Source organism: Pistacia vera, unplaced genomic scaffold (genome assembly GCF_008641045.1).
Source record: "Pistacia vera cultivar Batoury unplaced genomic scaffold, PisVer_v2 Contig549, whole genome shotgun sequence".
Classification (NCBI taxonomy): Eukaryota; Viridiplantae; Streptophyta; class Magnoliopsida; order Sapindales; family Anacardiaceae; genus Pistacia; species Pistacia vera.
Genome location: NW_022196389.1, coordinates 249,637 through 267,870, shown reverse-complemented (window position 1 = coordinate 267,870; position 18,234 = coordinate 249,637). Strand labels below are relative to the sequence as shown.

General features: G+C 33.1%; 1 protein-coding gene across 1 annotated transcript; it reads left to right on the top strand.

The window, feature by feature from the left end:
* Nucleotides 1-908: 908 nt before the first annotated feature.
* On the top strand, nt 909-2,504 carry LOC116107905 (protein SRG1-like). Its single transcript, XM_031394176.1, has 3 exons — nt 909-979; nt 1,118-1,391; nt 2,140-2,504. The coding sequence occupies exons 1-3, from the start codon at nt 917-919 to the stop codon at nt 2,148-2,150; spliced, it is 348 nt and encodes a 115-aa protein (XP_031250036.1). The 5' UTR covers nt 909-916; the 3' UTR covers nt 2,151-2,504.
* Nucleotides 2,505-18,234: the final 15,730 nt, after the last annotated feature.

Here is an 18,234-nt window from a genome sequence, read left to right as displayed (position 1 = left end):
TTGATCTAGATATAACTAAGGGAGGAAGTTATTGATTTCCTTTTAGTGGGGCAAATCATCCCACGAAATTTAATTCAATAATTGCAAAACCAGCTGTATTAGGTTGACTAGTCAAAATCTTCCAAAAGTATAAAAAAATAGTCAGAAATATGAACAAATTAGGTGTTCTAGCTTTTCACGCTTTGCGTCTAATTGTATGATATGGATAATATAAAATTGAAAAAACACCTCCCAAGCCATCTTCTTACAATCCCAACCCAACTCCATTAAATCCAAGCCCAAGGAGATGCCATTCCCATAGCCCATTTCCATAAATAAACAACCAACTATCCAAAACCCAGCTCCCTCACCAGACCCATCTTCTTGTAAGGGTCAAACGGATGTTAATGTAATAAGAGGACTTAATGCGAAGATTTATAGTAGATTATCATCCACCCTACTTTAATGTTATTTTATTTAATTGGAGATATCCAATTTATTAGGTTTAGGTCACCTGTAAGACTTCACACATCAAATTATCGCTCTTATCAATTAGTGGACCGAATATAACACAGTGCATCTCAACATGTAACTTGGATTTTACATCAAAATATTTGGTAAAAAAACTTTGGCACACACCAGGAAACGATATAATACAATTACATGGCTTCGATTCAACTTCTTCTTCTTCTTTTTTTTTTTTTTTTTTTTTTTTTTGGTAATTAGGTATCTGAGCTAACTTGCATACATTCAATTAATCATCGAGATCCATTAAATACTCTACAAACCAAAATTTGCTTGTGACATTTTCCAATCATCTGAATAAAATAACAAGAATGTAATAAAAAATTATTCTAAAATATTTTTGCACAAAAATGATTATGAAAATTAAGAATAAGGTTATGTAAAAAAAAAAAAAAAAAAAAAAAGGCCTGGTATGGAGCAAGAGGAAGAACTGCAGAAGCTGAAATCAGCACTTTGCTCATGGGGTTGCTTTCAGGTTCAAAATTCTTAACTTAATGAAGAAGTAAACTAGTTTTTCCTGAGTTAAAAAGGCCAAGTCTAATTACATATATATATGTTTATTCTATGATACAATAATCTATAAGTTCTTGTAATTTTTTTTATGCATTTTCAGGAAGTAAGTCATGGGATTTCTAGTACATTTCTAGATAAATTTCGCGAAGTTTCAAGGGAATCCTTCGAACAGCCCATGGAAGAGAAGAAGAAGCAAGCGAAAGGAGTTGAAGATTTCGAAGGCTATGGAGCTGACCCTGTACCTGAAGAAGGTCAATTCTTGGATTTGTTTTATAGGCTCTTCCTTGATGTATACCCAGAAGATCGGAGAAATCCTGAATTATGGCCAGAAAAACCAGAATCTTTCAGGTGCTTTCATGCTCCCCATGTCTCAGGTGGCTAAATAAACATATCAAGATGACATTAGAAAATTTCTGAATTTTTTTGCTCATCCAAATTCTTGATTGTTTTGCTATTTTTGTCATGTATGAACCATTACAAATTACAAATGCGCTGAGGTATATTAGAAGAATACTCTATAAAGATGAAAAAGGTGACAGAGCTCACTTCCAAAGCAATGGCAAAGTCATTAAACATAGAAGAAAATTGCTTCTTGACACAGTTTGGCCAAAGAGCACAGCACAAAGCAAGGTTTAACTACTACTCACGTTGCCAAAGACCTGATCTTGTTCTAGGCTTAAAACCACATTCAGATGTGTCTGGATTCACTATTATACTGATGGATGAAGAAGGTCTTCAAGTCCTCAAAGATGAGCACTGGTTTACAGTACCTAAAATCACTGAAGCTCTCCTAGTCCTCATGGGCGATCAAATGGAGTTATATATTTCTGTTAACTTGTTTCATAATCTAAAGTTGCCGTTTCATATATTACCTTACACACAACATAATGAGTTTGTATCAGTGAGCTGCTGCTTTCAAAGTTGCACAGCGCTTCCAATTCGAGTACTATGAACTGCAAGCGCATAAAAAATGAATGGTCTGCAGAACATTTCTTAAAGAATCTGCTCCATCAAAATTCTCAAACAATGAGTAGAAATTGGAGAGATACATTTATGAAGATCATATATATCTGGAGATGATATGTTGTCACATTTTGTAACTAGCTAGCCAATGACTTGCAGATAATGACTAATGGGATATTCAAGAGCCCAGTGCAGAGGGTGGTGACCAGCTCGGAAAGGGAGAGGATTTCCATCGCTGTTTTCTATTCACCTGAAGCGAACAAAGAGATTGGACCAGAAGATGGATTAATCAATGAAGAAACACCAAGAATATTCAAGAATGTGAAAGGGTACCCTGATATATACCAGGGATACTACAAGAAAGGACAGAGAGCACTTCATGTTGCAAAAGTGTGATATTATACTCTACTGATCTGTTTGTTTTGCACAAATTGATAGCGTAGTTATTATTATGGGAAAAATCTTCACCTCTACATCTTTATTCTCTCTTGTTTAGGCTGTATAGGAAGATGCTTAATTTAGATGTCACAGTACTTAATGAAATCTCTCTTTGCATCCTTTTTAAGGATGATCCTTCACTGGTATGCTTCTGTATTGCTCTAAAACTTAACATTCAAACTCTTTCTCAAAAGATCAAACTTTGTTATACATTTTCTAAGTGCACCTAGTACACTGCAATAAATTTATGATTCTGTATCAACTATGAAGGCCAAATTAAAGGCATAGTCTTGTTCATCGTCTCTGAAACCTATTATAAACAAAACGCCCCTTTTTCGCTAATCTCAATTAACTCATTGCCTAACCACAACTTCTAACAAATGATTAACATTTAACAGTATCCTTGCTTTTCTTCCCACACATCCTCCTCAGTAACCTGCATTCTCATAACACATTTTTGAGCATGCAAGACAATTTGCCCAAAGCTAGTGATTTCCTTGCCCCTTGTTCTACATCACTAACTTTACACCAAGGTCTTGAAATTGGAAATGCTAACACAAAATGGAAATGTAGTAAAACAAGAATCTTATCATAGCACCCATCATACTCAAGTATTCCCCAATCGTCCCTATTCGTCCCAATAGATCTGCCACTCAGCAAAAATGAACTAGGTTCCTGAGAGGATAGCAATGTAAAGTTAGCCAATCAGTATTAGTTTTTCACTGATAGATGCTCCACTGCCCTCAAGCATGACGCATATAAAGGCTCCCTAGCCTTAAATGAAGACCACTCCACACTACAGAGATATCCTCTATCCTAGGAAGTTCAACAATTGCTTAGATGACTTTGACAGAAAATTCATAAGAATTGTGTAAACTGAATCCTGGAGGAGAAATACTGATTTGAAGTTGAAATTGCACCATAGCAAAGCAATGAACTCTTGCCGATCTGAAAAGAAAGCATCGAACGGCTTTTGATATCAGTATGTGTAGAATAGGCAAACCAACAGGAAGATGATTCTAGTTCTTTTCCCTTTACATTCAATTCTATCAGCCAAGAAGACATTGACAATGAACGACTTTGATATATTTGAGAGATTAATGTGATTAGGAATTCCACAATTCAAACACCTGGTTCTGATCTTCATTTCTTACAATTAGGAGAAACACTAATATTTAATACCGTATCACCAGCAATCAGGCCTCATTTTATGCAAAGTGGCATATTGATCAACTGGACTGATGCAAGAGGAGAACAGAACTCCCACAGAATGTTTATTTTAATAACAATGTGTTCTCTAATACCTTCTACCCTTACTAGTACCCATTTTTTCATTCGTAATGATCTCTGTCTTTCTGTTTTGTTTTTCATCACACTTTTGCTTTCTTTCCTCGGCTCCACCACTCCACACATTACGCTAAACATTCTTTCTAACATGAAAAACGTTTTTACTCCTTTCTAAACATTATTATATGCATGTTATTTACGCCTTTTCATTTATGAATTCATTTTCTATTTATTTTTATTTTTACGACAATCCATATATATTTTATTATAATTATTAGTCTTTCTTTAATTGGTCTATTGGTTCTCGATTGGTGTAATGTAAAACAGCCGGCAATTTCTGTGTGTTTTAATTTCAGATCTCATGTCTCAACATAACCGGGAAGGAAGCAAAGAATCACGTACAGCAAACCTTGATATTCTATATAGAAATTACATTTCCATATAGAAATAACATTTATATAATTATAAAAAGTTATGATTCTAACTTGTGATAACTATAAATAAGAATAAACTCCATATTAAAAATTGTTTTCACATAAAAATAATATATGTATATTGAAAAAAAAAAAAAAAAAAAAACCACCCACTCAACTGATTGTCGACAGCCGACCACCACCGCTGTCGTTAATGACTAAAACTTTTATTGTGGGAGGTGTTTAACTAAATTAACAAATATAAAAGATTAAAAAGTAATCTAAATATTTTAAAAAATTAGCAAACACATTCTTATAATCTTATATTATTTGATTAAATTATATTTTATCATATTTGAAATAGAATACTATTCTTAAAATTAAACAAATGGAATCAATGTTCAAGTTATTGTCATTTATATGGACAATAATTATAAAATATATATCTAGATCTACGGAAAGAAAATTATTACTGTTTTTGGATTGAAAAAATCCTTTAGCTATTGTAATAAATGCAGCTTTAATACAAGTATGCTTATTAATAACGTATTTAACGCGTTCAAAATTATTGAAACGAAAGAGATTGTATGGGATTTCAAAATGGCATCTTGATAATAATGATTTGATGACTTAGACAAACTATGTTTCCAAGAAAGAACAAAAAAATTAAGGACACGCCAAAAAAAATTAATAGTTGTATATTACGTAAGGATGATAGTGTTCCGCTTTACTTTTATTTTTATTTCAGGTTCAGTAGGGTATCAGATTTCTAGAAATATGGTCTTACTTCGCTTATGTTATATTATATATTCACCATATTTGAGTAAATTTTTAAAATTCTTTGTTACATGAAGTTGCGATATGTATAATTAATAGAATATTTGTGAATAAAATTTATTTCCTAAATTTACTTTTTATTAACCATCAATCACAGCAGTGAATTTTGTTTAGGTAAGACTCAGATCTAAGAGAGGATCCTAAGCTATACTAGGCAACCTTCCAATCATCTTTAAAATTTCTTACTTATTTTAACTTGTTCCGATGACATTATATTATGAAAAAATCATTTTGATATAGATTTTATATGGTTAAGCTATTATGTAAAGCCACGAAGTTGAGTGAAAAAATCTTCATTGTCTTGTTCATTAATGGGCGTAATTTATATCTTATGTAGCCAATAAGATAAGATTATGAGAATTAATGAATGAAATAGCTAAGATGACTTGTTTTGACTATTTGTGTCATAGATCTTCCAAATCTTGTGTCAAATGGTTAACAATACACCATTAGAAGAAGATGAAGTTTTGGTATTAAAGTTTAGGATAATATTACACATATAAAGAAATTTACAAAGATTTTTTATACAAAATGATGTGATCGGAGATGAATAAAAGAATGAATATAACGAGTTTGACTTTTTGTATTCATTTTTTTATTAACCTCTTACCACTTACTTTGTACAAGAAATTTTTGTGTAAATCAAACATTATTATAAAGTTTAATCAAAAGGGCTTTGTTGATTGAATACTTGGGCTATGAGGGTGTTGAAAACAGTTTCCAGGTAAGAAGCCACGTATGCCCACACCAACTGCTACTCAGCTTTCATTCAATTGGCAGATAAAATCCTGAAAATTTCTACAAGTGGAAAGCGACTAGAGGCTTTTCCAGTAATCACAATCTTTAATTAATTAATTTACCCTTAATCACTCCCTCGCCTATAAATATCTATTTCCCATTATGACTCTATTCATACATCCATTGAATAACAATTTTATTATTCAAATACCAATTAGTTGATGACTTAGACAGACTTTGTTTCCAAGAAAGAAACAAAAAAAATTAAGGACACGTCCTCTTTGAACCACTCATCTTGTTGGAAGCTTACGCCAATTTTATCAATTGGGCGTCCATGGAATTGGGCACCTAAATTGAGCATTGATTGTAATATCTATACGTGGCAGTTCAATTTAAGAGAATCCTGAAAAAGAAAATATGATATGCTGTGAGCCATCAACGACTTTGAAAATTGTAATTAAGACAATTCGTTATAACGATGTAAAATCACAATTTGCCCTTTTCATAGATTTATAATCCAATTAATTAAATCAGTCACCTTCTAATACTCACAATATGACGTCATTAACTACATTAAATACTTAATTAAACCAGTTACCTCACCTTCCAATTAATTGTGACATGTAGTAGTATTACTGTTTTTTGTTTAGCATTTTCAAACGGTACGGACATACAGTAATACCTAACCACTACTGACCGTTGGCAACCATCACAAGCCACTGATAGCCGACAACTTAAAGGTGCACGGAAGGCAGGAAATGACCACCGTGAGCTGTATTGCCATTTCTGGCCAAAAATCTGGCAAAAAATGGCTAAACGTGATAGATCTGGCTGTCGACGGCCATATCAATGATGGATTTGGCGTCAACGGCCGGATCGATGGTCTTTGACGACCACAGACATGGCCGTTAACAGCCATCAATTTGGCCGTTGACGGCTAGATCAACGAATTCGGCCTTCAACGGCCGACTACTAGATCTAGCATGATCTGGCCATTTCCGGCCACATTATGATAAATAACTTCTAAACATTCTTCATTATGAATTAATTGATTAACAAAGAGGATAATTACTCTTATATTATTAACACCAAATAATTACAGCCTCCGGTGACCATCGCGTTCTTGAAGTTGGCTCTTCACTGCGAGGGTTGCGCCCGTAAGATTAAAAAGCTTGTGCAAAAAACCAAAGGTGAGTTTGAGTGAATGATCATTGCTACTCATGTTCGGTGCCGTTACTGTTACGGCGTCGTAGTCAATGTCTCCGTATTATGTTGGCCATGTATATAATTTAACGTTGCTTGCTTAATTACAAGAGTGTTCAGTGTGAAAGTGGACATGCAGGAAGAGCTGGTGACTGTTACAGGAACAATGGACGCTAAAGCGTTGGCTGAGACTCTGAAGAAGAGACTGAAAACGGCGGTTGAGATCGTGCCACCTAAGAAAGAATTTTGAAGAATTGGCTCTGGAAGTGAAGAATTGAAGGTTTTGGAGAAGGGTTTTGGGGTTTTGATAAGTATCTTGAAATCAGTCGCATTTACTTCAAGAAGTTGATAAAAGCAAAAGGTAAAAGTCTGGATTTTTGCATTTAGAAAGTTGAGAACTTTTAGACTAGGCATCATATGTACAAATGTTCTCAAATCCCATGTAATCCTTTTCTTTCCTCAATCTCTTTGATCATATCTGCTATATATACCCACCCCACCTGCTTGAAAAGAAATACAAGGTCAAAAGACGAAACAAATTCTAATTTTCATGTTATGACATCTAAAAAAATATTTGAGAAATTCGATTTATGAGAAGCGATGAAGCGTGTTGTGCTTGTTGAATTGACAGATACATACCTAGTGATATTGCACTGATAAAAATTGTGAAGGCCAAAATGAAGATGATTATAGAAGCTTTCCCAAATATATTGATGATCTTTCTAACCATATATTATAAAATAATTAAATGCCCACTGACACCAACTTTATATTTTTATTACTGGAAAAGCCAGCGGCCATTTCTCTTGGCCTTAGACTGGGACTTTGAGGCTTTGCAAAACAGGTTCGAACTCTTATCTTTTGCTAAACCAATTAATAAAAGCAATCAAATATGATGAAACCTGTTATGCAAAAAAAAAACCAGAGCTGACGTGAGCTTATATCAGCAAATACCAATCAAAATTCATTAAGAAGATTTTTTGTTGTCTGGATGTGGCCACATCCCACAAGAACGAAAGGGGTAAGATCATCGTCAGTGAGGCAGATGAATGACAGACTTATGAGTGGTTAAGAATTATCCACCTGCTGAAGCTCTATGCGATTTAAGGATATCTCTCATGTAGACAACCAATGTGAAGCGGGTTAAGAATTGTACCAACCTTGCCCGCATGCAGATTCATGATTACCAGCTTAAATCCTCCAACTATAAATAGAGGGCTTTCCTCTATTTTACGGGATTGGCTCATCCACCACTCAAAACATACACACTCTCTCTCCTCACATTTATTTTCTCTATTGTAATACAACTCATTGAGTACGACCTGATTGTAATCACCCATTAATATAATCATAGTGGACGTATGATTCGTCTTAGAGTATCCGAACCACTTTAAAAAGTGTTATACGTTCAATATCTCTTTTTATACTTCCATACCACTTGTGATTTCTAAGTCTGCTTAGCACTTCACACGCGTGAATAGTTGATGTCAAAATTAAGCATCAACAAAAACGTGCACGTAGCCCTTTTTTTATTTAATTCAAAAATAAATTTTAACAAAATTTAATTGTTACATAATAATAATAAGATAAATATTTGGGTGTAGGCTTAGGAATTCCTCACTTCAAACACAGACAATTTTGTAACTTTAACCGACTATACTAAAGTCTTGTGGGCCAAGAAAAAAACCCATTCAAAGATAAGTACGCTTTACATGGAAGGCAGGGTCGTCGTAGGTTCAACATTGATAATGTTAATTTCCAAAATTCCGCGACTTAAATCATGAAATTAAAAATTAAAAAGTTATTGACATGATTGGATTTGGGGTCATGTAGGCTTAGATTTTCCATTTATCAAAATATTATTACAATAATATTCCGTGGGGTATTGGAAATTCTAAAATTTGTGCTTTTATTACGTGGCATGATGACCTTAATAAACTATGTAATTAAACCCTAAATCAATATACACTGTGTAAAATATGTTATATGTGGGTTTGCTGTAAGCTCAACATGTTTTTAGACATGGGCTTTTAATGTTAATTTCCACTACTTAATCATGAAATTTGGGGCCACATAGGCTTAGATTTCTATTTATTCCCCATTATTCCCATTCTAAAGTTTGCACGTTAATTATGTGGCATAGATGATGACCTTAATAAAATATTGCATTGACCCGTTTTGAGTATGAAATACCCTTTTTAACCCTTAAAGACGCTTTATTTTAATAAAGTGTAAAATAAATAACTAAATAATTTCTAACCCCCAATTAATAAAATTAACATAATGACCATCTATATTTCAACTTTCATTCATCAATACCCTCTTCTTCATCTCTTTTAATTTTTTTCTTTTAATTGTATAATGCACCATAAGTAATCTGACATGCTATTGATGGATATAATATTTAAAAGTATATCATTTATAATAAAAAATTAGTTAATCGAAAGTTGTAAATAACTTCCTCCTACATGTTTAAGGAGAAGCTGCATTCAGAATTTTATTATTCAATTAAGGGTTTTTTTTTAACCCCCAAAGGTAGGTTTAATTAAATAACAAAATTCCTTCTGAAATTTTAGAAATAACATAAATCCTTTTACTGTTTATGTGTCTTTAGAATTTATAATGGATGAGTTAATGAATATTTACCTAATTGTCATCTGTCGTTTATTTTAATACAAACGGGTTAAACAACAAAGAGAATTTCTGTTATTACTATAATCATTAAGAGATTTTGGTTATTTAATTATGCGAGGGAATGATTACTCATTACTAAGAGTGAATAGGAGAGGTGACCCGGTCACTCTTTAGAGTGAATAGGTGGTGCCTAAGGCTGGTTTTTGAAAAGTGTTCCATATGTCAAGGGTAATGTTTTATTTAATATATTAAATAGGGATTATTATTTAAAACCCTGAGGTTTGGTCACAGTTATAAAACCCCCTCAAATACTGGTAATAAATAATAATACAAAACTCCTTGCCGTTTGTCAGATGTTAACAAAATCTCATTAAAGTTGTTAAAGGAAGCGTAATGTCACGACCAGCCTGCTTGCCGACTCAAGCATGCTGCACGTTCACGTTGCTTACGGATTAAGTAGACTTCCGGGTGAAGCAGACTTAAGAGTTAAGTTAACTTAATAGCTAAGTTAACGACTCAGCAGCTAGGTTCGGCGACTAAGCACCTTCGTTTCCAAGGTTGCACACATACGCACCACCCACGAGCTTCGTTTCCAAGGTTGCACGCATGTGCGCCACCCACGAGCTTCGTTTCCAAGGTTGCGCGCATGTGCGCCACCCACGAGCTTCGTTTCCAAGGCTGCCCCAATGCTTGACACCCAAGGTTTTCTAATGCTGAAGCATGTAGCTTAGTCATACATTTATTTGAGGAGCTTGAGCCTATAAATAGCCAACTCCANAGTAATAAACTCAAAAAATCAAAATTCACTTACAGGCCAAACATGAGTATAACCCAGTTTACCCTCTTGCCACAAGAAATTCGAGACTTTCTTCATCAAATCATCAGACTCGACAACAACCTTTTTACTCTCATTGTAACTTGACACTTCCTGTTCCATTCTTGCTTCAACCACAACAAAAACTGAAGCAACAACTAGAAAACCAACCAAAATCTCACTAACCAATTTTCCTTTCCAACTCCTCCATCTTGATTCCACTCCTGCCATCTAAATGCTCTCTCAAAAAATACAAGTTCCCCTCAACTTTCAGCTCCAACCCACAAGTCAAAACAAGAAGCTCAATACTCCACACAAGACTCTAAACTTGAAACCAAACCCAGCCGTCATATAAAATGAAATTTCATTTCACTCTTCCCAAATTTATAGGCGTGTTCACCTTTGACTCTCTAGTTGTCATTCCACTCTCAAGTTTCTTTTCTTCCTTTGTTTTACTTTCGTTTTGTTTTGTTCCTCATCCGTGTGACTACATATCGTCATATACAAGTCGTAGATATCATTGGCGCTATATTATTTAATCCAATAATATTATTCCACAAGTTAGTAAGAAACTGTCAGCCGTTCACTAAACCAACATTAATTATTATATTAAAATAGTTTATTGCTCCAGTTCTCTACTTTAATCAAGAATGCAAATTATTGGTGTTGACCCCACAGTTTATTGTTCCAGTTCTCTAATTAAACCAAGAAAGTTCGTATTATTGGCCTCAAGTAGCTAATTGGATCAGCCTCCAAAAGTGATGAAAAGGGTAAAGGTTACGCCAGCCGCCAAGTGCTTTATAACCATACCTTTCTCTCACTTTACAAGTCATTAATTATGAACAAAGTCGTTCCTTTTTTTTTTTTTAAATCGAACCAAGTTTCTTCAAAAGAGGAAATTGCAGTTCCTCATGATTTGCATTCTCAACAACAGTTTTGCGTTAAAAAGGAAAATTTGAGCCAAATATCTCGTATAAGTATATGAAAAACTTTGTTTTTTTAGTGTAAAACTACCAACTATGATACATATAATTTTAAAAAAATCTAAGGGCATCTCTATCAAAGAATTATTATAGTTGGTCAATTAGGAGTTTTGAATGTCTTATTTAAGAGGTTTTAATTTTGATTTATCTTAACTCTTAATATGGGTGACTATTAAAACTCTTATCCGATCGGTAGTTTTTCGAAAAATTAATTGAACTTGCTTATAAGTTGACTCAAATACCCCAATCATAAAAAAATAAAATAAAAAAACTATATATATAGTAAAAACACTCACTTAAATTCAAAGTCAAAAGATAAAAACTTTTTAACCCTTGCGTTATGTTAAGAAATGACTTAAATTAATAATTTAGACTATTAGGAAAGGGTCAAAGGTTAATGTTGAGATGTAATGCTTGATTAAAATCAAAGATAAAGATTGAAGCAAATTAAATAATATTTAATAAAAAAGTCTTTTCTCTAGTTTTTATATAGTTATGTATCCATATCATTTCTTTCATCAATGTCTTGTCAGTTGCCATTAATTAATTCAAGAAATAGGAATGTGTTAGATTTTCCTTCCAATAACAGGGGGGTAGGAGATCCAAGGTCGAAAAAATAACCCAAAACAACAAATTTATTAATTCAAAAATTTTCATCCTAAACCAGAGTTTGTTGTAAAAATAAAATGGCCAATGTGACAAGAAATTCAATACTTGGGTAATTTTGACTATTAGGTGAAGTAACTCTCATATGCAATAGATTCCAAACTTCATTTATTATATTTTTTGTCTTCCCTTGCTCATATTTTAAATTATTTATTATTTTTTTGTCTTCCCTTGCTCATATTTTAAATTATTTTTCTTTCTATATTCTAGATCAAGTTTATAAACAATAAATAAATAAATCCAACCTATTTATAAACTTTTTTCTAAAGCAAATAATTTTTTTTTGATATATATATATATATCAACTTAGTTTTTTGAATTAGAAGTTAAAATTGTGACATGAATTTTCATGATACGTCCATGAATATTTAAAGGGTGCCTCATTTATTTAATTGCAATTGTCGCTTTCACAAGCTTTGTGGACCATATGCCTATTACTAAGTCTGTATGTAGCTCCGCCGCGTCTCGTGAATGGTTCAAGGACTCTAAAGTCACCTTTAAATTTATAGGTACATAAGTAGTCTGATCTTTATCTGGTATCGTTATCAACAATGTCGTAACCAAGTATGTGTTCGCTTTTATAGCAACCGTTGGATCAAGAACTAAAGGTTGTCCTTGCCTTGATCTAAGGTTTGTAATATGAGGGGTAATGTTAATATGAGCACATGTCCTTCAATGATAGATGGTAATGTTATCCTCACGACCCTTATGCGCCCTCTTGCATAAAAAAAACGAGAGCACTTATATCCTTCAAAAGAGTTGAAAACAAGACTGGTGGATGGATCAAATTGTTGTTGGGCGCGCTTGTGCAATTGCCAAAAATAAATGTCTCAAATACTTGGCAAGATAAATCTATCAATATTGTCTATACAACCTACCTTAATTATTCCAATATCATTATTAAATCATATATTATCCACAGTCACAAACCATTCTCATTAAATTTCTTACAAGTATGACGTGCAACCGTAATTGGTAGTTCGCAATTGTTTCGTCTGACGAAATACGAACTGACCAATTGCAAGTTGGCACGTCAGCATTTGTCAAAGAAAGCTATTATATCTTATATCATATATATATATATATATATGTACCCACATTAAAGTTTGCTTAATCTTTAGAACCACGAAACACCGTACAAGTCCAATGAACTAAGGTAATTATACAAATGTGATATGTACTTCTCCTGCCACTTGAACGCAAGATTCTTTGGATATAACTAATCTTAGTAATTAAAGGGTTTGCATGATCAAGTATATAGAATTTAACCTTGGTGTTAGAGAAACAACTATGGCACTAAAAAATAGCATTATTCGTCTCCATGTGTATTCAATGATGGATTATATACTAACACAACGCCAAATTAGTGAATATATATATATATATATTGAGTGGGGTCACCAGCCTCCACTGATCACAATGTAGGCCTATCCATGTACGACGCATCTTTGCGTTGAGAACTTGATGAATAGCTTGACACTCCACTACATTTGCGTCGAGAATTATCGTTGGATGAGGTTAGTTAATGGTGGATATTTTGATGGAGGAACACTGCGTCAAGAGTATTGTTCGCACTCTGGTTCAATGTGCATTAGGATATTTCCTTTTTTAAGTGCTAAAGCAAAGTCGTTTTCAGTAGATACTAAGATCGATCGTCTGTGTTTACTTTTCGTCGAACTGGGCCAGTATTCCAGTAGACTACGACAACATATTCCTTTGGCAATACACGCATAGAAGGGTGATGTTATCCTTCTATCTACCCTCTTGCATAATAAGAGCGTGCACTTATCTACATGAAAGATAGTTGAAACCAAGACCGGTGGATGGATCAAATATTTTGTGGTTGAGCTGCAATTGCCAAAAATTAAATCCTTCCATTACTTGGCAAGATAAATGTTTAAGCTATTCTGCTTGTAGCTTATGTAGATTGAACGGACCAAACTGTTGAACTTTGGTCGTATGTAGTTAGGTTTGGTTTGAACTTTGAGATCTGTGTTGTCACACTTTAGTTTGTTTGTCTCCAAATGGGTTGTGTCAAGTTATCTATTTTGTTTCATTTTATCATGTGGTCTCAAGTCTCAACCATAAACAGACCTCTCTCCCTCTCTCTCTCTCTCTCCAATTATAATTCAAAAGGATAAGAAAATGAACGTGATACACTTTGTTCCTTATCCTATCATAATTTGATGTTTTCAAAACAGTTGTTTGGTCTATGCAATTAACTAGGATAGACAAATAAATTAATCAAAAATCGCTATATTAATGGTGTATTGTATGCTTATATTATATCGTGTGTCATATAATAAAAATCTGAGTCAGATGAATTTCATGTCCCCTCAACTATTTGGGTGGGTAAGTGTCATTAAGGCAAACCTTGGGTGGGAAAATTTTGTTTACTCTTAGTTTAAAACGGATAATCTCTATTAAGTGGGGGTTGAGTGTTAACTTCACATAAAAAATGTTTGTTGGAAGCTCAAAAACTAAAATTAAATAGACAATATCTACTCAATTGATACACATTATGGAAGTAGCAATACCCATTTTTTATTTAAGAGACCCCCATTTAGAGTAAACGAGTACCAATGAATCTTATAAGAACGGATTGAACCTAACGAAGACACCAATTTTTTTTTTTTTTTTTTTAAAATATAATCTATATGTATTACATTTTTTTTCTATTGTCCTAAAAGGATCTTGCTTCAAAAGATTATGTGAAGATAAAACAGGCAACAACCAATTTTCAATCACCATCAAAAGGGTTGTGTACACATATCATGAACTTAATTTGAACCGCAAAAATTTCAATGAGGATTTCAAAATTAGGTTGTCATTGGACCCACGAAATTAAATTTTGAGTAATGAATAAATCATTTTTTACGATCGTGAAAGCCTGATTGGTCAGTTACGATTGTTGTTTTTAATGCGAAGAGCATTAAATCTTGAACTCATTTACACTATACATGAGTTTGACTGTGTCGCATTAATTTCTATGGTGGTTGAGTGCAAGAAATCCATTTTCTTTCAATGGGATGTGATGGAATTTCGAGACCTCTAGGGGGATGCGTGCACATGTTTTTGTTATGGCATTCAAACACGTGTAGACAACGACTTGCTTACCGAGTTGTCTTAAGATTGGTTTTAGAAAACGAAATGACTGTCTTTTATATAAAATTTAAAATATTTTTATACGAGTTGAGGGGACCAACTTAGCCTTACGTCAATCACAATTGAATGATTTGATAATAAAAGAGTAAAAAGAGGTTTGAAGAGTGATTGATTTTGAGCCATCCCAAGTATTAATAAGAGTGATCACTAGAACTCTTACTCAATCGATAATTCTAGGACTTTAAGTGATTAGTTGAGGTGCGTACAAACTGGTCCAAACACCCCTAGTGATCCAAAAAAAAAAAAGGCTGTCTTAGGCTGATGAATAACTCTAGCAATATTTTCTTTTTTTTGGTGACTGAGATTGTTCGAACTAGTTTGTGTGTACCTTTAACTAATCCCATGAGGTCCCAAATTAATAATCGGGTAAACTTTTCAGTGGCTACCTTATTAGTAATAAAGAGAAATTGAATTCAAAACCTTTTGAATAATACATTCAAGAGCCTCTATCGCTCCACTAAACCACCCAAGGTGGTTAACTCTAGCAAAACATTGATGGCATCTAATAATTTATACCAACTCGATAATGTTACTACCTAATATACAAGTTAATTATTTTATATAAATAAAATTGTTTGATTAGATGTATGTACTAGAAAATTCTAAGATTTAGCTCAAATTCTTTGGCTGACTTTTTGTAATATGATATTATAAAAGGTACATACATTAGTTTATGATTTTGAAAGCATTACCAAAAATTTAACAACCACATGAGAACGGTTGGATAAAATTATATCTTAACTAGTCTAACAATTTAGATCTCCACCAAACCAACAACCCTACATTATCATGAAAATTAAACGTTCTGGACACAAAAGAACTACTCACCACATGAGAACGGTTTCGGTTTTGGTTCTTTCAAATATTGCAGAGTATACGAAACTACTCACTCCTACTCCTAGGCACTAAAAGGGATAGCCACTAGGAGGGACGTAGCCAGGATTTTGAGTCAATGAGTTCAAAACATCAAAGTTGATAAATTTATAATAAAATTTATCAGAAATAAAATTTATTTGCAATTACAATTAAAAAAACAACACAACTTTATCAAAATTCAACTCATAACTTAGGTTTTTTAAACAATTTCTACTAACTCAATAAAATTCAACTCATAAACCCATGAAAATTCATTAAATCTAACTTTAAATATCAAGTAATTAACTAATATATGAAACTTAAACCAAATCCTCAAATCTCTACAACTTAGGCTCCGTTTGGTACATATATTGGGAAAACTAGAGGTTAACACAAAATTGGTGTTTGGTTCACCTATTTTCAAAATACAATTCTAAATTATTCAATTTCTTTTAATCCCCCTAAATTTGTTAATTTAAATAAACAACCCCCAAAAAAAAATTAAAAAATTGACAAAAACACCCCAGCAACCCAAATTTACCAGATTCTGACCACTACTGTCGGAAGCTGACTGGAATCTGGTGTAATGGCGCACTATTGGCTAAATCTGGCCGGTAGTGCACCGATCTAGCATTTTCCTTGGATTTGGCCGAAAAAGGCCAGATCTTTGGCCATTGACGACCAAATGCGGCCAAATCTGGCCATCAATGACCAGATCTAACTGTAGATCTGGCCTTTTCCAGCCAGATTCATGGTGGTCTGGCCAAAAAATGTCATATCGGCACACGACCAGTAAGATCCAGCCGGTCATGTACCAATACGGCGACTCCAGCCACCCTTCGGCGGTGGTGGCCGGCTATCTGTATTTAATGAGTGGGTTGGGGGTATTTTTATTAACTTTGAATATTTTATTATAGGGGTGTTTAGTAAATAAATAAACATAGAGGGTATTTTTTGTTAATTTTTAAAATTCTACATCGTAATACCCATCTAATTTAACTTTTTTCAAAATATTATTCTAAAAACTACCCAATAATGAACCAAACGGAGCTTTAGGGTTTCATCAATTCTTTAAACCATATTCAAAATTAACTCCATAACTAACCAAAATTTATCAAACCCCACTACAACATTATGCATTTCTAGCCATGCCTTTAATTGTAGCTAAATATATGAATTTGCGTAGCTAAATGGTTTAACTATAAATGCAATGTTTTATAGCTTATCGTAGCTAAACGTTAGCCATGTAACTTTTTGCTTACGTAACTAACCGTTTATATTTTTTGCTATAGATAAGATTAATATGTAACTAAAAATTTAAATGTTTTTGCCATAACAATAATAAGCTTGTAGCAAAAGCTTTGCCTTTATAGCCATGAAGAATAGTTTGTATAGCTATGTTTGCATTTTAGCTATACAAATATNGCAACATTGATCGCATCTAATAATCTATACCAACTCGATAATGTTACTACCTAATATACAAGTTAATTATTTTATATAAATAAAATTGTTTGATTAGATGTATGTACTAGAAAATTCTAAGATTTAGCTTAAATTCTTTTGCTGACTTTTTGTAATATGATATTATAAAAGGTACATACATTAGTTTATGATTTTGAAAGCATTACCAAAAATTAAACAACCACATGAGAACGATTGGATAAAATTATATCTTAATTAATCTAACAATTTAGATCTCCACCAAACCAACAACCCTACATTATCATGAAAATGAAACGTTCTGGACACAAAAGAAGCTGGAATTATCTCAAATTAGTTGAATCTAATTTGCCATCATCTAGAATAGAATGGACAATTTTTTTTTTTTTTTAAATTTCTTTACATAAAAATTTGCAGGGCAGGGCCTTAAAAAAAAAAAAAAGAAAAAAAAAAGATTCTATTACAGTTTCCTATTAGATTATCAAAATTAGGTTTACAATTACGTGATAGAATAGAATAATCACATGTGAGTGACCTCATGATAAAAAAGCAAAAGAAGTTCCATGAACTCTTGAGTTCAAGTTCTCCTAGGTAAGGATAAGCATGGATAAAGGGTAGAACTCGGTAGGAACCGGGACTTAATTGTAATTTTTGTAATATTTGGGGGGATGTATTTGTTATTTTTTTTAAAAGTAGGGAGTACTTAAAATTATTTTGGGTACCCGAAACCGGAACCTATGTTTTAGATTCCGATTTCAGCTTTCTAGGAACTAGAACC